General features: G+C 53.9%; 2 protein-coding genes across 5 annotated transcripts in view; one reads left to right on the top strand and one right to left on the bottom strand.

Annotated features, from left to right (window-relative positions):
- Positions 1 to 8,425: 8,425 nt before the first annotated feature.
- On the top strand, positions 8,426 to 17,549 carry BARHL1 (BarH like homeobox 1). Its single transcript, XM_014863307.3, has 3 exons — positions 8,426 to 9,088; positions 13,134 to 13,356; positions 15,137 to 17,549. Exons 1-3 carry the CDS (start codon positions 8,623 to 8,625, stop codon positions 15,429 to 15,431), a joined length of 984 nt encoding a protein of 327 aa, XP_014718793.1. The 5' UTR covers positions 8,426 to 8,622; the 3' UTR covers positions 15,432 to 17,549.
- A 2,634-nt stretch (positions 17,550 to 20,183) lies between these two features.
- DDX31 (DEAD-box helicase 31) overlaps positions 20,184 to 27,325 on the bottom strand; it is a 73,158-nt gene continuing 66,016 nt past the window's right edge. For all 4 annotated transcript variants that reach the window (XM_014863401.3, XM_070518457.1, XM_014863400.3 and 1 more), the window contains one exon: positions 20,184 to 20,944. In XM_014863401.3, the coding sequence (XP_014718887.2) occupies positions 20,743 to 20,944 (202 nt within the window). In that variant the 3' untranslated portion in view covers positions 20,184 to 20,742. The remainder of the gene's footprint in view (positions 20,945 to 27,325) is intronic.

The raw sequence follows: 27,325 nt of genomic DNA, 5'->3' as shown, positions 1-27,325 counted from the left end.
CCTCACAGCAGCACCCTGGGTAACACAGCCGAGGGCCGTCCCTCTTGCTTCTCTCCCACCTCTGACACCTTTCCTCACTGCCCACAGGCCACAGCCCTCACTCCTGCCTGAAGCTTTGTGCTTGCTTTTCCCTCTGCCTGGAATATCTGGGCCCCAGATTGTCACCTGCCCATCCCTTCTTGTCATCCAGATCTCAGCTCAAAAGTCAAGCGCCCTGCTCAAAAGGCCTTCCCTGAAACAGCCACCAGTTAAATTCACACCAACCTGTTTTATTCTCTGCAAAGCAACGATCTCACTTATTGCCTGTCTTCTCCTCTAGAGGGGAAGTTGCACGGGATCAGGATCTCAGATCCCAGGGCCCAGATCCCAAGGACCCGGCACATGCTAAATGCCCAGGGCTATCTGTGGAATGATCACTACATGAATGTCTGCTGTGGCTCATGCTCCCTACAGGCTGAGTGCCTAGCAGGGAAAGTCCATTGGCCTCGGCAGGGAGACACTCCTGGGTCTGGTGATGACAGATCTGAGAGAGTTTCTTGAGCAGCGCTCCCCCCTAACACACGCAGATGCTGCAGCTCCTTAGAAGCCAATTCCATAAAAATGCCACACACACTAACCCCCCGGGAACCTGGCTCAGCCAGGGCCTAGACCGACCCCATGCCACCCCAAGGGCCTGAAATTCCCCTCCCACCACACAAACCAGAGGGAAACAAGCATCCCCACTCATCTTGGCTAAAGCCACGCTGAAGCCCTCTGACCCACAGGGAGCAGCGGAGCCTGTGTGGGAGCAGGGGAGAGCCTGAGGGGCCTGGCCGCCAAGCCGGGCAGCCACCTCATGTGGTCAAGGGCACGAAGCTCAGCTCCACCAAATAATTTCTGTGTGACCTCGAGCAAGGGTCCTCACCTCTCTGTGCCTCATCTGTGAAACAGGACCCCAACACAGTACAGCACATCTCCTCCAGCTAAATTAGATAATGATTACACTAAAGAATGTGTATAACATGGTTAGCACAGGGTCTGGAGCTTTCAAGCAATAGGCAAATGTGAATGACTATTTTCTTCTTAATAAAGCACAGTGAAAAGAGACAACCAGAACCCTGTGATTGAGGGACGAGGGCAAGATGTTCAAAGGACAAGAGCCTTTGTGTCCAGATGCATCAAGAAGGTAAAGATATTTTGAACTGAACCCACTGTTTTGCTCTGAAATCTGAAATATGGAAAAGGGAGGAGGGCATACCAGGATGCAGAATTTCCTGGAGGACCTGAAATTGGGCTCTGTCCCCTGAAGGGTGGCTCAAGCTCTGCTATGGCAACAAAAGAGATGCCCATGGTAAGTGGCCCTCTCTGCCTGGTTTTCCAAGGACCTAGACCACTGGGGGGAATGTATGGACTTGCTCACAAAATGCTACTGAAGATCTCTTTTGTTTATCTGACTGCTTCTTGCTTCAGCAGCAGACAGACCGCGTGCTGTGGGACTTGTTGGGGCTGTGACAGATGTCCTGGGAGTACCACCCTTCATCCTTTTCTGGAGACCCCAGCCTCTGGGTGCTCCCGGCCCTGGCGGGAAGCGGCTCTCAGCAGAGAGGCCCTCAGCTCCTTGTCCTACAGCGCCACCCTCTGGCAAGTCCGAGTAGGAGGCCAAGGAGGTGCCCGGCCCTTCCCCCTCTGCCTCCCTCCCACTTCCCTCTCCCAGCTTGGTCCTTCCTTCCTCATTAATTATTTGTGCCCACACAAAGCCCCAGGTCTGATTCCAGACTGATTCCACCTTCTTGGGTATCCTGTTGCATCAGCCAAATGCCTGTCCTCGCTCATACTGACCCTGGCTGCGGGGGTCCCCTTGCACAAGTGGGGTCCCTCAACCTGCCCTTCATGACCCAGGGTAGAAACCCCAGCCTTGAGGGGCCCTGGGGCTCATCTGTTAATCTCCCTCCTCCGCCTTCCCCCCCCACTTCACAGATGGAAAATAGATGTCAAAGGAGGTCTGAGTTCACGCAATAAGCTTGGCCACTAAGCTACTCCAGGCCAGTGGCTGGTCCACTACATGTTCCAGAGACTGCCCCCCAAAACTACTTCTCAATTAAAGATGGGTGGAAATGGGGAGAGCTTAGCTTTCCATCCCAAGTCCTCCTAATCACATGACAATAAATGTCATGGGAGGATGGCCGTCATCAGAGGTACAGCCTTGTGCCCCTGTTTTTGCTTATTTTCCTGCTGGTTGGCATTTGGGAACATTCTATCTCCTGGTTGGATTTCTTGGCAACACCCCATCAGAGATTTAACCAAACAAAGAGGCCCATGTGGACTGTCTTCATGAGCCACAGGGAGACAGCCGGTCTGGACCCTCCCTCGTGGGGTTGAAATTCTTGGAAGTCCTCTCTGAGGTGGGAAGGAGGTTGTGCCAGTGCTGCTGTGCACTCGGCAGGCGGGGGGAGCAAGTGTAGGCCTGGGGAGCAAGAGTGTTGAGATAGAGCCTTTGGAAACAGGACTCAGGGATCTGGGAGGGGCTGGAGAAAACATCTAGTCCTGCCAGAGAAGACGGAGGGCTGGAGAGTTACTTAGCAACAAAATGAGAACTGGAACAACCTCTTGGCTGGTAGGTCCAGCTTTCTTTTCATGGTGAAGCCCCACTGACTTCAGTCTATTTCCAGATTTTTAAACTAGAGCCCAAACCTCATTCCTTCTCTCACTACCCCTCTCTCTTTCTGATAGAATGAAATAATTAACAATTTTCCTGGCCAGAAGAAGGGAGAGGGGATTCTGAAGTCTGATCATTGTGCAGGATTTTCACCAGGGATGCTAACAATGAGCCATGTCTGCTATGTGCGTGGCAGGGCCTCCTAGAAGCCTGAAGAGGAAACATTGTTCATAGGCCACAGATCCAATTCCAGTCCCCGGGGAGTTTCCTGGATCCACGTAGAGATGGTTCGGTTTTTTTGTTCACCCATCCCAGCACCCTAACTAGTGCCTGCTTAGAAACAACAGATTAAAGGGTCCAGAGAAAGTACATGTCCGTGACAGCCAGCAGACCAGCAGCTCAGGTGCCCAGCTGGGCCTGCATGGCAGTCAGATAGGTCTGTGTTTCAAACAAGTCCCTTCTCTTGCGTTTATCCTTATGGACCAAAACAATCTTTTTGCTGTATTTCTTTTTACTTGGGAAACCTTTTGATGCTTGAAATCATCATTAAAAGAAAAAAAAAAAACTAGGTTGGCTTTTTATACAGTTTCCTTGAACTGAATGCAGGGAAATCATAAATTTGAATCCACAAAGGGGAATAATCTATGAAGGGGAGTTCAGATTGATGCACACCACCACCTCTGTGAGCTCCATGAGGGCGGGCCCATTCTGTCATGCTCTCCATGACATTGCCAGCATCTAGCATGGTCACGGTGCACGGGACAGATGACATGCTCAGTAGGAAGGAAGGAAGGAAGGGAGGAAGGAAAGAAGATAGGAAGGAAGAGAGGGAGGAAGATATGGAGGAGGGAAGAAGGGAGGATGGGAGAAGAGAGGAAAAGAAAAAATATGATCTCTTTCTGGTTTCAGGAGCTCCACGGAGTTTTGAGCTAAACCAAAAAAAAAGGGTTGAGAACAGCATGACCTTGAAACCCACAAATTGTCCAAATTCTTGTCCAACCCATCTGTTTGCAGAGCAGAGCGATATTAGCACCCAGGCCTGGCCTGTATCATCCAAAGGCCCCGCCCACCCCATAGGAAAGAGAGGTGTTGGTCAGAAGGCCTTGAGCAAAGGGGCAAGCTGGCTCTGCAGTGGGGGCTGGGGAGACAAGCCTGAGGGCACCAACCTGACACAGAAAAAGCTCTGGCTGTTATCAGCAGCTGGACTATGAATCGCACAATCACTGTTCTCCAGGACCTGAGCTGAGAGCAACGGCTCCTCACAATGACCGTGTGAAACGGACAACATCATCCCCATCTTACAGCTGAAAAAACTGTAGTCAGAAAGTGATTTGCTCAAGGTCACAGAGCAGGGCTGGGACTATGATGAGGCGGGGAAGGTTCTTGCTTCAGGTGCAAAATTTAAGGGGTTACCAGAAAACTCAGTAACCAGGACAAACAATATTTTTAAATCAAAATTTTAAAATCCCTGATGGACAAAATATCGACAGTTTCAATGAAGACTTGCACGACTCCCCTCCCTTGCCTCACCTTAGTCCCAGCTCTGAATTCTAGAGCCAGGACTCGGATTCGAGTCTGGCTGATTCTGGAGTCCATAGCCTCAACCACCCCACCCCACACGCATTACGTGGCCCCCAGCCCCAGCTACTGAGGACGTTGAATGATGGCATTCAAGCCACAATTCATTCGTGAGCAGAGACCTCAGGATCATTCTCAAAAAGCTTTGAGCAAATGTCCTCGAGTGGCTCTACCCGAGTGGCATTAGGTGGAGAGGGAGGTGGGGGCTAGGAGGAAGGAAGTTGACAAGAACCATGGCCCAGCCCACAGGAGGCCCAGGCACTCCCAGGTCCATTTCTGACCCAAAGCCAAAACCAAGCCAAGAGCCCCAAGTGGAGAAGAGTGTGGATTCTACAGGCAGGCCACTTCATAGCAGTCCATAGGTGCCCTCTCCCGCCCTCATCTCTCACCACAAACCTTGACGTTAACATCTTTGAACCAAAGGGAAAGCTGAGGTCCAGGCAAGAGAGAGGCACTGTCCAGAGTGGGAGCAGGGCCCGAGCCCAGGCCTTCTGGGGGCTCATCCATGCAGCTGCCCTCCTTGCCTCTGGAGAAGAGAGACGGCTCCTTTTCTGTGGACATCCCTTTGTGGGTGGGTGGTCTGGGACCTTCTAGGGCTTTAGGTCCATCTAGAGGCTGAACGTTTAAAGAAAGCAATTTCAGAGGACTGCACGGGCAGGGGCAAGATTATGAAGCAAGAGGTTCCAAGAGGAAGCGGGAGGCTGGGGACGAGGGATTGGAGTCCTCAAGGGGGAGCTCAGAACAGGGACCTGGGCACAGGAGTGGCAGTTCTGGCCCTTGGTTAGGACTGAGTGGACCTGGGAGCCTGGTCCTGGAAGTGCCTTTGTCACACTCACTCCCTTTCCTTCCCCTGAGACCTCCAAGCCCCTGCACCAGGCCCAGGCTTCCTCCCTGGGGAGGGGGCCAGACAGCCCAGGGCAGGGTCTGGGGCTGGGGAAGGGGAGAGAGGTCAGCCTCCTGCTGTGTAAATGAAGCTCTCAGGTTGAGTAACTTGCCAACGTTCACACCCAGCCTTGCAGGACCTCAAAGCCCTATACCCCTCCAGGACCAGCCAGGCTCCTTTCTCAAAGGGTATGGTGGATCACTCACCCAGGATCCCCTGGATGCTTCGTAAAATGTCAGTTCCTGGGCTCCTTCCAAGCTAAGCAGGAGCCCAGGGGAGCACACACAACCCTCTCAGGCTGTGGACAAGCTGAGATGTAAGAACCACCCAGATGATGGAGAAAAGAGAAAGGACGAGGCACGGTGGAAGAGCTGGAAATCCCCAAATAGGAATAAAACGATGTTAGTGAGAGAGGGCTGAATTCTCCAGAAATTCCAAATGAAATAAATTGCATAACATGTTTTATATTATAATAGATGGTGATAATTCAATACTAATGATAGTATACTAAAAACCTGTTAAATATTCTTGGGCTCTAAGAAGCATCGAGAAGCCCGTTAAGGGCTGCAGGAGGTGGCGATAGCGCTGTTCTTTTGGACAGTGAGGGGTTCGCCTCCCTCCCCGGGTCCAGTTCTGATCCCCGCGCAGCGCCAGGCACTGCCCAAGGCTTAGCTTTCGCTGTGTCCGGGGATCCAAACCCCAGCCTAAGACCTCGGAGGCCCGAAAAGGTCCCTGTGCTGCCATATGAACGTCTGCCCAGGGCAGGGGCGACCCAGGACCCGCTGGCGGGCAGAGCAGGACACGGACTCTTTTGGGGGCTGGCCCAACTCGAAGCTCCTGGCCCGGGAGCATCACGACCTCTAACAGGCCCAGGAGTGGGGTCCCGTTGACCCAGGCTGGGACCTTGGGTACTGGAGGGGAGATGAGATTCCTAGGGAGATACGGAGGTGCAGGAGCAGGCCCGAGGAAGCAGGGGTGGGGTGAGAGAGTGGAGAGGGGCCCGGGGTCTCTAAAGGTGCCCAGAGCAGGAACGAGGCCCAAGTTGGGGGCTGGCGGAAGGACCAGGGCAGCCGGTGGTTTTCGTGATTTATGCCCGCCTTCTCATCCACCAAACGAAAATGAGGGAACAGCCTGGCTTGGCCCCTCCGCGGGAGGCGCCCACTGCAGCGGCAGCCGAGCCAGGGCGGGGGTCTGTCGGCTCGCGGCCCCTCGGCGCCCGCCCTCCTGCCTCCCCGACAGCTTGCAGCCGAGCCGGGCCTGCCATCCCCGGGGAGCCGCCCGTCCTCGCCCCCAGCCCGGCCGGCGGCGGGGCCGCTTCCAATCTGCCGGCGGGCGCAGGGGGAGAGCGCGTCGAGCCGGGCGTGAGGCCACCACCGACCTCGCCCGAGGGAGGAGAAAGTTTCTGTTCCTCCGGCCGCGCGGGGCTTCCCTCGCCGGGTCGTGGGTTTGGCGGGATGCAGGCGCCTCACTGTTCCGCTGAGGTCTCGGACGCTCAGCCCGAAGCGAGGCCCGAGTTCTCTGGGGGCCCGTGGGGAGGGGCGACAGCAGCGCGCAGGCCAGGCTGGGAAGGCCTCGACTCCACGCGTGGGGCGGGTGAAGGGCGCCTCGAGCCCGCGGGGCCCGGCTGCGGGCGTGCGGGCTCGGCTCCCTCCGCCCTTTGGCCACAGACTCAGGTCGCGATCCCTGGGGCCGTGCCCAGAGGATCCAGGCCCGGGACGCGCTGGAGATTTGCCCCCAGCCCCGGGCTCCCGCACCGGAGGCCGACTCCTGAAAGGCGCGGAATTCGAGCGCCCTGGCGGAGTGGGGAGGGCGAGGGGGTGCGTTATTCACAATGAAAAGACCATGTTTCCAGCGCTGCCTTGAAAAATACATCCTCGGGCGAGTTCCGGCTCCGCGCGAAATAAGAAGCCGTTTGCAGACGTCTACACTCGCACTTGGAAGGTCTTGCACTTTCCTGTTCAAAGGTACAAAAAACACCGACCCCTGGGACACATGCCACAGGAGTGGGTATCGGCTGGGTAGGAGCCCTGCCTTCTTTGTCCGTTGCGCTGCCTCCCTCAGGCCACACGCATTTCTCGGGGTCTCCACAACGTCCCAGAGACGATCTTCCCACGTTCCCCACCCTTGCCCCAGAGTGAAGCCATCGTCCCGGCCCTTTCTGGGGGCAGACGCCAGGCTTTCCCCATCCCTGCCGGGTCCGCAGGGTCTGAAGAGGGCAGAGAGAGGGCTTCGAGAATTGTCCTACGCGGGCAACATCTAGAACCCAGCGGACACTCCCGAAAACAATGTAACAAAATCTCTTCCCTACACCGGGAAAGGGCTTGACACACACACTCTTTCTGCTGCAGGAGAAGAAAAACTGGGGGAGAAAAAGGATCTACGGCAGCCCCGCCGATGAATAGTTTGAATAATTGTGGAAAAGGTAAAGGAAAACTTAAAAATTTCTCATCTCAACCGACCGGCAGCAGCAGCCCGGCTCCGGACCCCTCCCCGCCAGCCCGTACCCCCCTCGGCTAATCACCCTCATTAGGAGCCTCATCACCGGCCTAATGAAAGCAAACCGTGTGGAAATCGCCGGTAAACAGTTGAGTCTGTGCTGTAATTAATTCAGTGTCTCTTTTAATCAAACTGAAAGGGAATCGGGCAGCGGCTTGCGGAACCGTGACATCACCCCCAAAATCAGCCGGAGCCAATCAGCGTCATCACTCCGGGGACACGTGGGCGCGTCCCCTTTAAAAAAAAACACAACACAACGGGAAAAAAAAAGAGAGAGAGAGAAACAACAAAAAAAAAACCCAGCCCCAAAGTAAAAGTGACACAAGTTCATTTTTTAAAGGAAGGGGGGGAGGCGAAGGCGCGCGCGGAGGACGCGCTGAGAGCTGCAGCTGCGGAGCCGGGCGGCGCTGTCCACGGTGCTGACGGGCCCCCAGAGTGGTGGGAGCGCGGAGAGAGGACCTCCCGGGCTAGGTGGAGCGTCATGCGCCGCCGGCCGCCGCCGCCGCTATCCGCGGTGCTGACGCCGCCAGGTGCGCTCGGTTCGGCGGGCTGGTAGCTCGGCTCGGGCCCGCTGCTCTCCGCGGTGCTGACCGCGCTGCCCTCGGCCACCGCTCACCCAGAAGAAGCGTGCGGTTCGGATTTTTAAAAAGCCGTTCTTTATTTAGGTTCCGACATCCTTGCATCTCTTCTGTGCCAAAGGGGCACTCAGGCCGTCCGTCTCCCCCTTTGCTCTCCCCAACTTGGCGCACCCTCCCTCCCATTCCTCCCTGACACTCCCACCCCCCCCCCCCCCTCGGCTCGGCGGCTCGGCGCGATGCTGCAGAAGACGCGCTGAGCCCTTTTGGATCTAATGCGCAGAGGAGGTTGGCCCAGAGCTCCAGGGCTCCCCCAAGGCTGAACTCCATCCAAGGTGCCCGCAGGCTCCCTGCCCGCCTTCCCCATGCCAGCCCGCAGCTAGGGGCAGGGGCAGCGGCGGCTGGGGTAGGGGGTGGGTGGGGAGCTTTTGGGGAGGACAGGTCGCAGCTTGGCTATGGAAGGCTCCAATGGCTTTGGGATCGACTCCATTCTCTCCCACCGCGCGGGCAGCCCCGCCCTTCCCAAGGGGGACCCCTTGCTCGGGGACTGCCGCTCGCCCCTGGAGCTGAGTCCGCGCTCGGAGAGCAGCAGTGACTGCTCTTCACCAGCCTCGCCAGGAAGGGACTGTCTGGAGACGGGTGCCTCGCGGCCTGGTGGGGCATCGGGCCCAGGTTTGGACTCTCACCTGCAGCCTGGGCAGCTCTCAGCCCCAGCCCAGTCGCGCACTGTGACCTCCTCCTTTCTGATCAGGGACATCCTTGCTGACTGCAAACCACTCGCAGCCTGTGCACCCTACTCTAGCAGTGGGCAGCCGGCCGCCCCTGAGCCTGGGGGCCGTCTTGTGGCCAAGGCCGCGGAGGACTTTAGAGACAAGCTGGACAAAAGTGGCAGCAACGTCTCGTCGGACTCTGAGTATAAAGGTAAGAAAATGGGAGGTGAAACGGGGGGATGCTATGTTTCTAAAAACTTGAGTGCACACACATGGGAACACGCACATGCTCACCCAGAGCTCCCTCAGGGCCCAGACTGAGCAGTCGGTCTTGTCTGAACCTTTCAGCCAGCCCTGTGGCTATGCCTTTAAGCAACAAAGAGTCCAGTGGAGAGAGTGGTCAGGGGAGAGAAAAACTCTGTGCCCCAGGAGAGATTCCTCAAAATGCACAAAGCAAACTTTCTAAACTTCGGCTGGGACCACCTTTGCAGCAGTGCTGGTGGGCAAGAACAGGTTCCTATGAGGCCAGTGGCTCTCTGGGAAAAGACCTTGCAGGAGCTACAGAAGACCCAAAGGGTTCTGCTTGAAAGCCCTTCTGTAAGAGTGAAAACCTAGCAGGAAATTTCAACTGAAGCCCTGAGAACAGTTAGAATTTTCCACTCTTTAATCTGAATTTCTACAGAGGAAGAGGAACTGGGATTTCCCTTCCATTGGGCCAGGTATGATCCAGGCCCTGAGAATCATGCAAAAGAAACACTGACTTCAAAGTAGAAACAGCAGCCAGGTGGCTGGCCGGGAGCAGGTTCAGAGGTCTGGTCGGTGGAGAGGGGGAGAACCCTGCACTCGTCCTATGGTTCTCACTGAGTTTGATTTTCAGTGCATCGAGCAAACAGCTGCAGGTTGTGTGTGGGACCCAGAAATTCCCAAGAAATCAGCCCTTTCTCCTATCTGAGGTTGCTGCCCCTTCACTTGCTTTTTTTACCTCCTTGAACCTTTTCACTCTTATTGCTTTTCATCCCATCTTAATCAGGGAGCTGAGATCGGGATTAAGAGGAAAGAGGGAAAAAGGAAAGAAAGAAGGAAGAAAAGGAAGAAGGAAAGAGAGTTCCCTAATTTTGTTTCTCATCCCTGGCCACTACCATGACTTTAACTCTTTGGCAAGACCAGAGGCGAAGTTCTTTCTAGGAAGAAGTCAGGAGGGGAAGGGGTATCAGGGCTTCAAGGGAGAGAGCCCTGTGTCCCCATCTGGCAGAAAACCAGGGGCTGGCAGAGGCCGTTTAGAGCTCTTTCAGCCTTATAATTAATTCCCAGAACCCTTTTCATGAGACAAAACTTCCCTATAAAGGCAACTTCTTTATTGTCTTGGGGGCTCTGTGCCTCCTGGCCCCTATTAATACCAAGTCTCAAAAAAAATTAGTAAGTTTCATTTAACACTCTTCTCCTAACTAAGAATTAATTTGTGGACATGCCCTGACCTCAAGCCGAAACCCATTTGGGGCCCCACTCCACATCTTGCTCCCCTCGGCTTTCCCACGAAAACGGCCGAGCCTCCTTCAGCCTCACTGGGCCCGCCTGTGCCTAGAAAACCTGCAGGTTGAGCTGGAGCATCCAGGAGGGAGATCCAGAGGCATGTGGCCCCAGAGACCCTTGCTTCTCCCCCCACCCCCCGGGGGCCTGTTGAGAGATGCAAAGAAAACTTGTCCTGGAGAAAGACAGGTGTGTGTAGGGGAGAGTGAAGGAGGCAATGTAAATATATAACATTGTGTTTTATTATTTATTCTTAACAACATCAACAACACCCCAGCTTTGTGGTTGGAATAAGGGGCAAGACTCTCCAACATTGCATGCTAATGGCTGGTGCTGGCGGTGCTGAGAGTTTGGTTGTCTCCTTTTATTTCTTTGCCCGTAGGTAGGATTTTGAGGAGCAGTTTCGTTTAAGATAATTGGAATATCAATTTTCTTCTCCTGTCCCTGATGATATCTGATCAGGGAGGCGATGAGGGCCGGCTGTCCACGTATCATCGCTTAAATAGGTTTGGAGGGGAGGCAGGTGGAAGGTCTCCCCCACTCCACACCCCCAGGGGCTGCTGCCTTTGCACCTACAAAGCCCCGGGGTGAAAAAGGGAGTGGGAACATTCGCCTCGGAGACAATGTCTGGAGCATTTCTTGAACGCGGAGGTGACTTTTTCAGAGCTGAGTTCGGAAGCCTTGCCGAGAGAGACAGACACAGCAGGCAGGGTGGGCATCTAAGCGATTTAACTCCTCATCCACCTTCCGGGCTAAGAGTCATTTCCTCCAAGAAGGGCATGGAAGGAAGGTCAGTCCCATCCCAAGTTTCTGGGATCAAAGGCCCCTCAAGCATAACATTTAAAGAAGCTGAAATTGGGCTTTGAAGTATGGCAGTCTGCTGCGAGGTCTTTCCCGCTAGAGCCAAGGTCCGTGGAGAAACCACAACAGCGCTTTGTTCCAAGCAGGTGGGGTCAGTGGGCCTCGAACTCTGCACATTGAGATGTTGCCTCCAGACCAGAGTCTGAGGCCCCACTGGGCTGAGCCTGTCCCAGGGGCTGAGGCTGAGAGGCACCGAGTGTGCATCTGGAGGCTCCAGCCTGCGCTGGAGAGGAATTAAAGAAAAGCCCAGTAGCCAACTCATTCTTCCTGACACCACAAACTCAACTCCCCCCACCCCCTAGACCTCAGCTCTGAAAAGTAGGGGATTTTCATAGTCACTCTGGGCAATTAGGTCAAAAAGGAAGGTTTCTTTTCTTTAGGTTTCTGCAGTATCAAGTTCGAGGCTTCGATCATTGTCTCCTCATATTTGTTTAAACTTGACTTGCCAGCATAGACAGAACTCGTTTCCCCATCCCAACATGCCTCCTGTGGTGGCCATGCCCCAACGTGGTCTGAGTCCAGGAGGGGCGGCGAGAGCCCTGAGCCTGGAAGAGGCAGGAGAAAGGTGAGGGCCGCTCTTTCTTTTGAGTGAGTGCTCTCCCTGCTCGCGCCTCGGTGCACCGCCCCCCCCAGCGTCCTCTCGGGCCGGGAACCGCTGCCTTTCCGGTTGAAAAGTCTCACTCCCTAGTGGCTCAATTAACCGGATTATTGTTTCCTACAGAGAGAAATCCACTCGAATTCAGCTGAATCCTGTCACTGCAATTGCCACGCACAGTGAAACTCACCATAAAGGAAAATAGAGGGAGAAAAAGCCGGGGGTAGCCCCAGCCAGTGCCGCTAATTTTGGGGAAGCAGTCTCCAGTTATATCATAGCTTTAGGGGGACACTGAGCTTGTTCGATCAAATGTGCGTTTTCGGTACAGTCAAGCCCAAACGAAAGTGCCTGGGGAAAAAGAAACCGCCCCAGTCCTGTCCATTCTAGGGCCTCAGGAGCGGGGACCCTGCTGGGGTGGCCCTACCAAGCCGAGGAAACACACGACCGCCACGCGGGTCTAGCGGGAGCCACAGTGAGCATCGTTTTGACAAGAAAACACAGATCTCGGCGATGCGCGCATCCAAGGGGCAAACGCGTTGCTTCTTTTTCCAAGTGCTTCGCGCTCCCAGAGCCGGCCCCCGGCGGTTCGCCCTCCAGCCCGGCCTTCCGCCCTGCGCACCATTCGTAGCTTAAGAATCAGGGGAAACCATCACTCCAGATTCGCATCCACACAGGGGCCGCGCGAGATGTGGGTACAAGTATTTGTTCTTTCGGACAACGATTTGCTCCGGGGTGAATAGGTTTTTGGCCCTCCACGCGAGATTTTCTCCCCAGACTCCGGCCCTCGGCTTGCTCCCTTCTGGGCCCGGATGCGGCCAGAGAATCAGCGCGCAGATACGGAGCACAGACCTGCACCCCTGAGCACACACCCGCGCAGCCCATCCCGCCGGAACCCCTCGGTACCCTCCCCTCCCGCGGCGGTTCCACCGGGTCGCTGAGCTCCGCCACAGTCGCTCCGTTTATCCCTCTGGGGAGCACGGGAGCAACGCCGGGCGCGGCGGAGAGAAAGCGGGTTGAGTTCTCTCCCGGCTTCAGGTTATTTCTCTCCAGAGGTGTTAGTCCTTCTCCGTGAGGGTTCATGCCCTGGTTTGGGGGCCCAGAGGCTCCGGCTCCGAGCGGCTTTGCCGCTGCTCCGAAGCGCTTTAGCGCGGCTGGGCCACCGCCGTCGGGAGCCGCATTTACACGAACGCGAAGGGCAGCGCCGGCTGGGGCGGGAGGGCACCGGCGGACCGGCGGCGAGGCCGGGCCCTGACGCGCCGCTGTGTCTCCGCAGTGAAGGAGGAGGGTGACCGCGAGATCTCCAGCTCGAGGGACAGTCCCCCGGTGCGCCTGAAAAAGCCACGCAAGGCACGCACGGCCTTCACCGACCATCAGCTGGCACAGCTGGAGCGCAGCTTCGAGCGGCAGAAATACCTGAGCGTGCAGGACCGCATGGAGCTCGCCGCCTCACTCAACCTCACCGACACGCAGGTCAAGACCTGGTACCAGAACCGCAGGTGAGGGAGGCCCTGCTGCCCGGCGGGGGGCCGCGGGTGGGGGTGGAAATGGCCCCGTCTCCTTTCCTAGCTGCCCCTCCACGGGACGCACAAGTCACTGCCTGACGCTAAGAGAGGGCCCCTGAACTTTCCCCATTCTGTAAAAGTGAGGAAACTGAGGTCCTGAGAAGAGAAGGCCTTGCCCAAAGTCCACAGGGAGGGAGAGAGCCCATCTCTAGTGTCCTCTTCCTCCTCCGGGATAGGTGGACAGACAGTACATGGGCCACAGAAGGTCCAAGGCCTGCCCCACCCCAGCCAGTGTCTTGTCATCCCCACCCGGACCAGCTTTCGCTTCAGTCTTGGGGCCGCTGAGCTCTCCCAGTGGAAGCACTGGGCCAGGGGAGGGGTGGCAGCCTTGGCGTCCAGAACATCGTTCTTAGTGGGCAGCCCTGGGGTCAGGTAGGCAGCTGCTGGGGAGGGAGGGGGCGGTTCTGAGCACTCCTAGGGGCACTTCTGGACTTCTAAGCCTTTCTAGTCCTGAATCCTGAGGAGGGACGGGCCCAGACCCAGCTCCTCTGGGACTGTGACTGGCTGACTGGGAAACTGGTGTTGGGCACTGGTCTTGAACCACATGCTTTCTAATCTCCCTCCCCAACACATTCACGGGATGAAGATACACACATAGAAAACACACACTCACACACATCCACACACTCAACTGCACTTACAGACACATACACTCACATCGACAAAATGCACACAGTCACACACACTCATACCCACAGATACTCACACACTCTTAGCGGAGGCCGGAATGGTGCTTTCCATAAACAAGCCTCAGAACACATCGCCCCATTAATAATAAATGCCGGTTACTGCTCCGGCCATCAATAATTAAGGCCCGTTACAGTAATTACACAATTATGATGATGATGAATAATTCAGGAAGGGAGATGGGGTTGGTGTGGCTGAGTCCGCCTCCGTGGGACCCCAGCGGGCTGGCCAAGCCAGGCCCTCCAGGTGCACCTGGAGATTCCGGCTACAGCTCAGGCAACAAGGGTGGCCTCAACTTTCTTGCCTTCTCCAAACCCCGGGCCAACACTTGGCCCGTGACCTCCAGACTTTGGGGCCAGACAGGCTCCAGGGCTCACCCCAGGCATCGAACCTAGGTAGTGAGGGCAGCGGTGCCGCGGAGCGGCGGAGAGGGTGTGTGCGCCGGCTGCACCTCCTCTCCGGTTGCCGCCTCCGGCCCGTGCGCTTCCGCAGAAGTGCCGCCGACTGGGGCATCTTGGCGGTGCTGGCCTCCGCCGGGCCGGTGGTGCCACTGGGAGAATCAAGTGCGCCCTTTCCCACGGCTAGCTGACCCACCTCCGGGCCCCCGCCGTCCTCTCCAGGGCGATCTTGCCTTCCTAAGACCTCCCCAGGGGACGGATATGCAGGAGGAGCTCCAACGTCAGCTCCAAAGGCCAGTCTGCGATCCCCTGTGCAGAGTGTGGCGAAGGTAGAGCCCGGTCTTTGCGGTGGAACAAAGCTTTGGCCTGGCTTAGAACCCAGGCTCTGCCTCTTTCGAGACCATCTCGAAAACTGGCCCACGCCTCAATTTTCTTACCTGTAAAGTAGCCACGGAAGGCCGGTGGAAGACTAAAGGAGCCGGTGCATATAACACGTTAGGACGGTGCCTGGCACTCCGTTATTTATTAACACACTAGAGTGATCGCTCTGGGCCAAGCACTCGTCAGGGGCAGGGGTCTCCGAGCGCCACAGCCCTGACCCTGCCGTACGCGTTTATTTCGGTCCCTAGGACTAAATGGAAGCGACAGACGGCCGTCGGGTTGGAGCTGCTGGCGGAGGCAGGCAATTACTCAGCGCTCCAGCGGATGTTCCCGTCGCCTTATTTCTACCCGCAGAGTCTAGTTTCCAACCTGGATCCCGGCGCCGCACTGTATCTGTACCGCGGTCCCAGCGCGCCGCCCCCCGCCCTGCAGAGACCTCTGGTGCCCCGCATCCTCATCCACGGACTCCAGGGCGCCAGCGAGCCACCGCCGCCGCTGCCCCCGCTGGCTGGCGTCCTCCCGCGCGCCGCGCAGCCTCGGTGAAGCGCTCGCCCGCTGGCCCGCGGCGCGCCAGGCCCCCGCCCCGGGGCTCCGCGCCGGCCGCTTCCGCCTGCCTCTCGGAGGGCGCGGGGTTTCAACGCCCTTTCCCGGGGGCCCCCGATCCGATCCTCCCTGGCGCCCAGCCCAGTGTACCCCGAAGGGCCAAATGCCAAGTCTACTGAGGCCCGGACCCCGGACTGAGTTTCCCTGACGGTCCTCGGCGTCCTCTCACCCGGCCACTCACTCCATCAGGGAGCCACTTCCACCGCCGGATGTACATATACTCCCTCCACCACGCCGGCTCCCCCAGGCGCCCCCCTTGCCCCTCCCCGGAAACAGGTGGGGGCGACCCCTATGCTGCACCCCCCACCATGCTCCAGTTGTACACCCAGCCCTCTCCCCGCACCCTGACAGGCGGAGGGGAGTGTGGAGCCCCCTCTCCGAGCGCCCGGGCAACAGCAGAACTGTGCATACCGTGTGCAAAGTGTATATGAAGTTATTTATTCGTGACCCATGAGCCCGTGACCGTGTCCGTGAATCAGTGAGTCTGTGGCCTGTGCCCTCCCCTGTCCCAGGCGGGGCGGGAAGGGGCAAGGGGGGCTTGCCCACCCACCCCGACCCCCAGCTCCCACCTCTAGCCTCCGTCCCGGGGCAGCCAGGCCCCTCGGGTTCTCTTTTTTTAAATGTCGAAATAAACTTCTTAAAAATGACCAGGCGCCTGTCCGCGCTCAGCCCTTCTTTCCCACCCATCCTTAAGATCCATTTTCCCTTCCTGGGACTCGGCCTTCTTCCACCCTCAGTAAGGAAATAGTTTTGTGCCACTCTCTTCCTTGGCGCTGTGGTCCTGGGCAGGGGCCGAGATTGGACGCGCCCGGGTCCCCTTTCCCTGGCCTCAGTCTTCCTATCTCTACAGTGAAGCAAGCTCGCTGCTCCCCGCCTCCCCCTTTCTCTCCATTTGGTTCTTTGCTGCTCCCAGTCGGTCCCGGGGGCCGGGGTAGCGTCGGTGGCGGGGGTCAGCGCCCGAGCTCGCTCGGCTGCGGGCCGGACTGCGGTGCCATCGCTGAGCCGGCTCATCTGGCCGCAACGAGGGCGCCGGCAGCTGGTGACCGGCACGCCGGGCGCGGGCCGACAGATGGGCTCCGAGGCTACTCCCCCCTTCAGCACCCTCCGCACCGCGCCCAGGCCGCGCTCGGGCTCCGGACGCTCGCGGGTGCCGAGGCTGCTCCCGGTCCCCCCGCGTCGGGTAGGACTTGACGAGCCTTGTTGGGGACCTGAGGCCGCATCGGTAACCCCCCACTGCCGCATCTTCTCACTTCCTCCTTTACCCCGGGAGTACGTTCGAGATGAAACCCAGCAGATGAAACCCAGCGGGGAGCCAAATCCCAACGTCTGCCCCACGCCCCAGCCTGTGGCTCCAGGATCTCTGGGGAGAGGTTTAAGTGTGGAGCCAGACTCCAGGCCTCCAGTTCACGTTCAAAGGGCCAAGGTCACCCCCTGAGGCTGTTCCCTCCCTGGGGAGGTGGGCGCAGGTGCTCTCCTCCAAGACACCACCTGCAGCTCAGACTCCCAGGACGGGAGACACGGCAGAGCTGGGAAGTTTTGGAGCTCAGCAAACCCAGCCCCCTGCAGTTTCGTGGCAGGATTGTTCTGGGAAAGACTGCCTCCTGGAGGAGGGGTGGGGGCATGTTTAAACTATAACCCACCCCCCCAAACTGGACCCTGCTACTGTTTCCTCCCCGCCCCCCAACACTCTCACACCACCGCTTTTCTTTCCTGGGATGGTGAGGGTATTATACTAATTTTGCAAAATGCACAGCAGCTAATTAAGTCAAGGAGCCCCTCAGCTTTCGAGTTCTTTTGCATGTGAATGGGGGCTGGTAAATCCCCAGCACTGGCTGTGGTGGGGGGCGAAGGGGGACTGTCCCCAACTCAGGGTTAATGAAGTGGGAAAGGAGTCTCTCACAGCCTCCTGCAAACAAAACCCCCCATGCAACAAACGCTGCCCAAATCCTACATGGATCGACTTAAACCCAGGGGATAAGTGCTTTAAATTAATCTCATTGAATAAGAATGAGACCAAACAAAACTCTTTAAAATCATATTAAAAATCTATCAAAGGACAACTTGCACTGGTGTGCTTTTCATTTTGTGAAAGTGAAGGAGGTAGACGCGAGCAACCACCCTTACATTTACACAGCGGCAGAGTAAATCACAGACACATTCTCAACTATGTAATTGTCCTTGTACCTCAGAGGCGATTTCATATCTTACATTAATGAAGAACAAGGCTTCCCTACAAGTTTATAATTACAATATTTTAAATTGTCCTGCACTTCCCATCTGTAATAATAACTTTACAACCTCTGCAGTGAGGTGGCTTTCTGCTTTCATCCATTTAGAAGGCTAAATTGGTTTCTCTGTTCCCATCCCTGGAGCTGGGTGAATTCTCATTTAAAATAGAAAAAAAAACAATGACTGTGAGAGACCCCCAGCAGGCAGAACAATAGGAGAGGCACTGAGAGGCATCTTCTTGGCTCCTCCCCCCCAGCCCCCTGACAAGCCTAGACTCAACAGAGTAAGCAACAAAGTTTCGAAGAAGTTTAGACTCTCCCACCAGCCTTGCTGCAAGGCTTCCGGAAATTTTGGAGAAGTTGAGCTGGTTTAGGGTGCCCCACTGCCTCCACACTGACAGGCCTTGCTCTGAATTTTTCCTGTGAGATTAAGAGAGGAGGTGTGACAAGTCACGCAGGCAAATTTAACAGGACCAGTTAAGTGCCCTTCTCAAGCAGGGCAATTTCTCCAGCGGAAAAAGCCTTGCATTTCCATCTCCTGGAAGCAGATGCTTGGATTTTAATGGCTTCCACTAACTTTATGTTGAGGGGCCGAAGTGCTACAGGGCAAGGCCGCTGGCAGTTTGGAATACACCTACCTTGAAGGGCTCTTGTTTACTCCCTCTCTCCCCTTAATCTCACCTCCCTTTACTATAGGAAAAGAAAAAAAAAAAATCAAAGGAATCCACTGGGCTTTGTCAAAATGTCCTTTGCTGAGATTTGGTTGGCTCTTTGCTTCTCTAAGGGTGGAAGACCCCGCCATTTGCATTGCATCAGCCCTGACTTAATCACTCGCCAAGGGCTCTCTGTCCTTCAGTGCGTGAGAACGGGCCCCTCTGAAGATGTGCAACCGCTAAGGGTTGCAAACATGAAGACGTCAGGGATTCAAAAAAAAAGCATTCTACAAGCCCACGAGGGAAAAAAGCTTTAGGCTGCAACATTCCACGAAATGTCCAAATTCTCCGTGACTTTAAGTACGGGGATCAGGCTTATAAGTTTGGGAAATTAGAAAAAGAGGCATGATTAAAAATACACACAAAATTAGAATATGTACAGTGGAATTAGGCTAAAGCTTTGCCTAATTGATGCCTGAAATGTATAATCTGTCAAGAGCCATAATAAGAGAGAGATTTATTTTAAGGTTATTTAAATTTAGATAATATTAACCCTAAATCTGCTAAATCCGTGTTTCTTTATTAACTGGGGGCAATATATTGATTCTACTTAGAAACAGGGCCACATAGCATCTACGACAAGAAACCTCACCTAAGTGTTAGCAAATTAAGTGGAAGTTTTGATCTTGGAATTAGTCTCTTGCACACTTTGCCCGCTTCTGGCACTTCTTCCCCCAGGAATGCAGAACTCTGTGGATCCCCCCTTAATGGAATGAGTACTACGGGGGAAAAAACAGCAGAGTTTCTCTTTGATCCTCCCCAGTCACTGGCATTAATCCTGTTTCTCACACAGCTGGGTGTTCTCTATAAAGTTTGATCCCTGCTTTTCTCCTCCAAATCCTGTGAACCATTACACACCAAAATAAAAGGTGGCGGGTTCGCCCAGTCAGTCGGACCTATGCTGCAGGGTTTATCATTATTATTCTTACAAATTTCACCAGCCATCCCTATTCATTCGGACGTGACAGCCAACTCTCAGGTCAGATTCTCCGTCCTGCAGAGGATCAGGGTCTGCTGGGCTCACACTGGCTCTCACACCAGAGTCCTTGCTGGTGTGTGTCAGCGGACACTCGCCTTACGTCTGACAGCCGCTAGCAGAGGGACAGAGACAAGGACGCTGACCCCTCCGTGGTCCTCACAAACGGCCCAACTTGCACCTCTCCCAATCCTTTCCTGGTCATCAAGTTCATGGGGATCTGGAGGACCTACTGCCGTGGGAGGAGGAGGAAAACAGGGCGGCAGAGAAGTGGAGAGCAGAGGCCAGGGGCTTCTACCGGCCCTCCCCCGGACCTCTGGGGTGACCCACGTCCAAATCTTACATTTATTGGGAAATCAATACGCCCCGGGGGACCTCTTTCAAACCTCCCGGAAAACACAATGTGGGAGGGGCAGCTGTGGCATGGGCCACAATACAAAGACCCCAGACCTTTCCTGAAGACAAGATGGGATGCGATGGGAGAAAAAGCTCGGGACACTGGTGCCTTTTGACTTCAAAGGCAAACAATAAAAAGGCAACAGTAAATGAATTAGCCCTGAGAAAGTAAGTTTTCTGTGGACGTGAAAGAGCGAGCGAGGCCCGTAAACGCAACATGGGGCTCCTCCGAGCAGCCCGTGTGTGGAAAACGGGAGGGCTCAGGCGACGGGAAACGCCCGAGCAGCCGAGACCCACACCAAAAACTGCTTTGCTCCTTTTCCACGGAGCAAGTGTACGTCAAGAAAATGGTCTGATACATACTATTTTCTCTTCTTTTACAAATTTAATTCCAGTTTTTAAAATCCTATTTTACAAAATCCATGCCACTGGATGTGTTGATAGGTCTAAAGCAAAAGTGTGCAACTTCTTCAGAACACTGTCACCACGCGGCATCAGCCTGCCTGGCGGACGCACAGGACGGCAGGCTTTGACACTGAGTCGTGGGGGCACAGCTGAGCTGTGGGTGAAGATAAGGTCTGGCATGATGGAATAAACAGAAGATGTAAGACATCTCACAGAGACACGAGGTACCGGCTCACCTACGCCACGCTGCCCCCCCACTCCCCCACCCCACCCCCCCCCCCCCCGCTGCCCCGATCCTCTCAGGGCCTCCCCCACGAGAGGAGGACTGTGGCCTCCAGAACTGCAGGGAATTAAGCCTTCAGGGAAAGGCAGCACCATCCGTTCTCACAGGCTCCTCTGACAAGAACACCACATCAACCCAGTGCTGGGCCTCCAGGATCCGCTCTGAGGCCCCGCCTCATAGAGGCAGAGTTTAAAAAAACTTTCTGGGAAGTCTTGCTGTCCCTCTGTAAGCCTGTTTGGGTTTTCCTCTTTCACCGAGAGCGTTTTTTGCTTTTTTCCCACGGCCGAGGCTGGGCGCCGGTTGCATCTGCGCTGCACGGCTGGCTGCCGGGCTCTGTGTGTTTGTTCTGCTTTTTGACCTTGGCAAGGCCGGCCTCCATCCCACTTGAGTATTCCGAACGCAAGATTTCAGCGAGGCGCTGTTTACTCTGGGTCTTCTTATGAAGGTCAGGCCTGAAGAACAGTAACAGCAGAGGGGGAAAAGAAACTTTATTATTTTTTTTCTTTCCCATTTGGAAAGAGGCTGATAGCAGCTGGTTCCGAGACTGTGGAACTGACATTTTTGTATTAACAGGAGCACAATCCCTTCAATGGTGCTTGTTTTGATATTCTATGCACCAGAAGATTAGATACGGCGCTGACAGATTTTCATAACGGTGGCAAAATATCATGGCATTTTTAAAAGTGAGTCTTTGTTCTGTGTTGTTTTCATGGAAAAAAAAAGAACGATACACACTCCTACTCTGATGGCAAATGAGGTGTATGATACAGCAGTTTGCCAAAGGATGGGGAAAAACCCGCCTCAAAACTCAGCCACATTCAGCAGCGGGAGCAAGTTAGCAGTTCCCTGTGACCCTGGGCAGTTCAAAGCAATCAGCGCCCCCTGCGCCACCCCCACCCCAGGACAGAGCCGCTGTCCCATGGGGCCAAACAGCAGGAGCTGGGTGTCTTCACTGACTGAAGAGACTCTGGTAAATATTTCTGGCGCCACAAAACCCAAACCCAGGGTGTGCTGGCGCAGACTGGTCAGTGTCTGCACCGAGGCCACAACCACAGCTTTCTGCAGCCCCCGGCCCGGGGTGTGAGAGGGACGTCTCCCTGTCCCCATCCACATGGAAAATGCCGAAGGCTGAAAATCAATTTCAGATGTTGAATCCTAGTAACTGTTTTCAAAAGACAGCAGCCTTACCATTTGATCAGAAGATCAGAGGAGGAAATTTGTAGAAATTCAATCGTACACAGAAAAAATGATTAGGAAAATTGAAGAGTAAAATAATGTTTCTTAAGACAGGATTCTAACCTAAACAACAACCGAACCATTACCACGAAATCCATATTGCTATGTTGGCAATTCCTTCAACACCAAAATGGCAGTGTCTCAGGGTGACACAGCGTCTTGGGATTCTTACAAAACGCGAGTGTTGCCCTCTACTGCTTACATTGACAACATTTTCTTCGCTGTGATAATCAGAGGATGCACTGGACTAAACTTGCGGTCAAAATAAATATAACAGAACTCCTTTAAAACCCAAGAATCAAAAGCAAGACTAATACTGCGCTATTGAAGTGATCACGAGGTCCACGCAACCACAGGTATTTGCAACCACACTCCACAGGGCAGGGGGCAAGCAACAGTGTGGCCAAATCCGTGCTACAGCCTACACGAGTCTTTGACTGTGACACAAGGGGACCAACACAACGTCAACCTCTGTTGGGAAAAAAAGATTTGAGGCAAGGAGATAATAGGACCCAATATGTAAGGGCTAAGATTTTATAATAAGGATGCGTGTAAGTGTCAGGGACAGGACTTACTGAGAAGATGAGAAATACACAGGAAAGTGCCTTCTGGGTTCTACATTATCCCGTATCATGTTTTTTTTGTTTTTTTTTTCCCTTTTTCTCCCCAAAGCCCCCCAGTACATAGTTGTATATTCCTCGTTGTGGGTCCTTCTGGTTGTGGTATGTGGGATGCTGCCTCAGCGTGATTTGATGAGCAGTGCCATGTCCGCGCCCAGGATTCGAACCAATGAAACACTGGGCCGCCTGCAGCGGAGCGCGTGAACTTAACCACTTGGCCACGGGGCCAGCCCCTATCCCGTATCATCTTTCTCGACCAGGCAACTATGATTATCTTCCTCATTTTACAGACAAGGAAACTAAGACCCAAGGAGGGTAAGACAGGCCATCTAGGGCCTAAGAGCAGAAGCCATGATGCAAACACAGGTCAGATGGACTCAAAGCCTATACTCTTCCCACCAGGCTGCCAGTCCAGGATGGAAAAATCAGCCATGACAGGAAGGTCCAGCAGGATCAAGGGTGACAAATGACCACAATTTGACATGGGCGAGTCCTCCGTGGTCTCACAGGAATGTTTCAGCGGGATGATGGGAGCAGAAGCCAGATGACAGAGGTGTAAGGAGCACAGGAGAGAGAAGAGAGCTGAAGAGTGAAGAAGAGGCCTGGCCTGGAACCTGGCTCTGTCACTCATTTGCTGAATAAACATGGAACAAGCGACTCAGGCTCTCTGTACCTCAGTTTCCTTATCTGAAAAATGGGGAATAATAAGGTTTTGTGAGGATTAAATAAAATAAGACATGTAAGGTGCTAACTGGTGGCCAGCATGTGGATTTCAGGCAATCACAGTTAAAAATGAGGAAACAGATCCAGAGACGCCAAGCAAATCCCCCAAGGCCACACAGGAGCCAGGACTGACTCTGGGCCCTGGACAGCAGGGCCAGGGCTCTTCAACCGCTTCCCCCTGTCCTGCAGAGGACTGCACGCTGGTGTCCTGGTGGAGGTGCATGCTGTGGGGCAGGCGTATGTTTGGAAGTGGCAGGAGACAGGCCCTGCAGTGAAAGCCTAACTTGTTCCAAACTGAAGGCTGCCAGTTCTCGTGCCTGTAGTTTATTTTTAGTCGGGTTACGTGACAGGCAGAGTGAAAGGGTTCTGACAGGAAGGAATGCTTTTTCTTCCCCCTTTTTGAAGCTGGGTACTCACAATGGGTATAATTTTAAATGTAACAACCTGAGTTTCAAAATATGCAAAATTTCAGTCAAAATATCCTCCCCAGCGTAAGTTCTACCACATCAATGACTGCTCCTGCCACTGCTAAAGCAAAATAAATAACCACAATCTCACGGGGGCGATTGATACACTAATTGCTGAGGGAGCAAGCACGGACTGCGGAAGTGGCACTTTCAGCTGAAGGCACCAGAGCGGAAGAGACAGTGCAAAGGACCGCGCCAACATATGCGACACACAGGCAGACGCACATCCCTCGGTCCACTTCCTACTGACGCGAGGTCTGTCCCTTCCCAGACAAATGCGCTGGGTCCGGGGCAGCGAAAGGTGATCTCTCTGTGGGTGTGTCCTGCCACATAGGACACTTATCAAGGACCTTCGAGTGCACGCTGCAGTAGAGGATGCCACTAGAAAGCAGGTCTTGGAGATGGTCCTGCTTGCCCTGAGGTTATGATCTCAAAATTTCCTAGCTGTTTTATGATTCTATTCTAGTCAACGTGCTTTTGACTTGAGACCCAAACCCAGACTCCAAGGCTCTTGGTGGTTGAGAGAGCACACATTTTCCAGACCCAGACTGCGTCCTTAGGAGGGGGAGCCTGGGGGTCAACCCTGCAGGGGTTTCCCCTGCTGTCACAGCAGCCACCCCGAGGGGACCTACCTTTCCCTTGGCCAGCTCACAGTCTGCTTTTCCTTTGTTCTGAGGCCCAGTGCCGAAGAGGTAAAGTACAGACGGGAAGATGACATGTTCTAAACCCAAGCACACGATGGGCGCATGCGGGCTGGATTCCTTCTCCAGCCAAGCGGCACTTCTCCCAGGAACCTGACAAGTTTCTCGCCTTCCTTGCCCTCCAAATACCCGAAGGCCTCTCGGATGGGCTTCCTGAGCATCCACCGGAGTAATCCCGTAGTTACCAAGCAACAGATCAGTTTATCTAACCGCAGGGAACACCCTTGTAGTGAAGGCTGAATCAGCCCCCTCGGCTCCCAGGCTGGATTACCCAGCAGGACAGGCAGATGCCACTGTGACTGCCAGTAAGGTGAAATCGCAGCCTAATTAGTAAATCAATGTGCCGGCAGGATGACCACTGGAGAAGAAAGATCTCAGGACCTTCTCCCAACTTTCCCAAGAAATTTACAGAACAATCCTCACGGTTTAGCCATTCTAACACAGGCTTAGAAAAGTCTTCCTCATCCTGGGGTTTTAAAAATATTCCAGTATATTATCTTCTAGTATCTGTTGCTTTAATTCCATCTAGACTCTATTTTGGTTTACGGTAGGATGTGGAGAATTTAACTACTTCTTCTCAAGAGTTACCCAGTTATCCAAGACAGTCACTGAACAGTCAATCTTTTCCCCAAGGACTTGAAATGCACCTCTGGAACATTCCTTCAGACTTTTAGAACACTTCCTGCAAGCGAAGTTTAAAGAGTAAATGATGATGGTGATGATGATGATGGCAGCCAATACTAAGGGTGTCCACCAAATATATTAAAACAACATTTAACCAAACCAATTACATGAGTTGTGAATGGATTTAAGTAAAAAAAAGGTCAAATCAAAGCCACTTGAACTGGCTGTGCGACCTTAATAATCACTGCGCGGCACTCATGGGACGTCAGGGGCTGTTTTAAGCTCCTAATAGGCACTGAACTCACTGACTTCTCCAACAACCCTACGCAACAGGCTCCAGTCTCCCCACTTTACTGGTGAGGACACTGAGGTACGGAGAGGTTAGGTAATGCGTCCAGGGTCACAAACCAGTAATGGAAAAGCCAGGATTTGAGCCCAGGAATTCGGACTCCACGACTCGAGCATTTAACCACTGTGCTGTAAGTTTTTACCAAAACGAGGAGCAAGTTCCCTGCCCCTTGGAGGTTATGAAATATTTTTAATATAAAACGATGGTCACATTATCTCAAATCTCAAAGATTTTGGAACCCCTGATAAAGTGCACCTTAAAAGTAAGAGTTGGATAACTAAAGTGAAAAAAGAAGTTTAAAAAATCCTATGTTTTGGAGGCTGGCCCAGTGGTGTAGCAGTTAAGTTCGTGGGTTCTGCTTTGGTGGCCCAGGGTTTGTGGGTTCAGATCCTGGGTGTGGACCTACACACCGCTCATCAAGCCATGCTGTGGCAGCATCCCACATGCAAAATGAAGGAAGACTGGCGCAGATGTTAGTTCAGGGACCATCTTCCTCAAGCAAAAAGAGGAAGATTGGCAATGGATGTTAGCTCAGGGTAAACCTCTCTCACCAAAAAAAAAATGTTAAAAAAAACACGAGTTGTTTAATCTCATTATAGACACACAAAAATTCCATATATGTATATATGCAGAGAGCGTCTGAAGGATTTAAAAAATGTGAATCAAGGTTACTTGGATTGTGGGCTTCCTGGTGGTTTTTCTCTATTTCTTGCGTCTTTATAACGAACATGTGCCCTGTGTGTAGTCGGGAAGGAAAGCCGCGTGTAGACTGGCCCTGTGCTGAAGCCCCAAGCACTGTAAGCTTACTCCTCAACACCCCCTGCCTGTGGCTTTCAGGCCGTCGGATTTCTGTGAGGGATTTCTCTCTTCTTGTATCATTAAGACAGACAGAGACAGACAAAAGACTGGAGAAGTATATTTATGTCTCTAATCTGAAAGATTCTGCTCGTAAGCAAATGACCCAGGGCCACGGCGAGCGCCCGAAGGACTGTGTGTGGAAGCCAGCCTCCCAGCTGGAAGAAAAGCCTGGGTCCTCAGTGATCGTGGTAGGAGACAGTGACGACTTCAGATGGCTCGAGGCTGACTCCAAGCTTCTCCACCCTGCCTCGCTCTTCTGGATGAAGAAAAGGCAGCAAAGTCTGAGCGGGGTTTTGGTGGCTCTCAGACGACAGGAGGAGCCACAAACAACTCCAGGGAGAATCTGACAAGCAGTCCCTCTGGTGCAACAAAGTAGTTCAGGTGAAGACGCAGCTAGCGTGGGATGGAAATTTAGCGACTGAATGGCACACACTGTCAAACCTTTTCCAGTCACTGAAGGAAAAGGAACCATCTGAAGACTCTAACCTCTGGAGTCTGCTCCGGCAAAGATGGACACAGATGGGCTGACCGTCTCAGGGATGCCTTCTTTGTGATTTCTTAGGATTAAACCAACTCTAGCTTTTGTAAAACCACCAGGGCCCCAGAAGACGCCCACTGCAGGTGAGCCCTGCTGTGGCAGCGGATATTACAGCAAAATTCCTGAGGGGCTTTGTGGACACAGAGAGTCAGAAAAGTGGGTCTCCACCTTAAACCAAAGAACAAGAGGAAGAACAGGAAAAAACTCTGAGCCCCAGACCACGCAAGTCACAGGCCATCGATACACTGACGCCAGGATCAATATGCTGCCTGGAAGGGCATGCGCAATGGAAGAGAGAACAGAGAGAGTGTTTAAGAGACGGCTGCTGTCTAAAAGGGAAGAGCTGAATCCGAGTCCCAGAAACGGATGGGAGTTTTGAGATTATTTAGCCCAGGTGACAGAAACTCTCAGAGAATTTCTGTCGGGGCTCAGGCATGGACATTCCATGGCAGGGGCACGGTGTTGGGGAAGGGGCAGGGAACCAGAGTTCTGATGACCCTGGTTGGAATCCCAGGTCTGCCCCTCCCCCAACTGGTGACCACGTAGAGTGGAGACCTTTCTCCAGGCTTAGTTTCCTCACGTGTCAGAAAGGGCCTTCATGTAAGTACAGGGTCAGTGTGGAGGTAAAACAAACTGGAGAATGTCAGAGCACTTTATAACTTTCATCCGCTGTGAAAATGTTACCAATTGTTGTTAAGATGCAGAAATACAGACTGG

This window comes from Equus asinus, chromosome 10, assembly GCF_041296235.1.
Source record: "Equus asinus isolate D_3611 breed Donkey chromosome 10, EquAss-T2T_v2, whole genome shotgun sequence".
NCBI lineage: Eukaryota > Metazoa > Chordata > Mammalia > Perissodactyla > Equidae > Equus > Equus asinus.
The sequence above is the reverse complement of the archived record's forward strand: the minus strand, read 5'-3'. Positions and strand labels throughout refer to the sequence as shown.

Coding starts and splice junctions, on each gene's coding strand:
- BARHL1 (XM_014863307.3), top strand. CDS start 8,623: ATGGAAGGCTCCAATGGCTTTGGGATCGACTCCATTCTCTCCCACCGC. Junction 9,089..13,133: donor GTCGGACTCTGAGTATAAAG/GTAAGAAAATGG, acceptor GTGTCTCCGCAG/TGAAGGAGGAGGGTGACCGC. Junction 13,357..15,136: donor ACCTGGTACCAGAACCGCAG/GTGAGGGAGGCC, acceptor TTCGGTCCCTAG/GACTAAATGGAAGCGACAGA.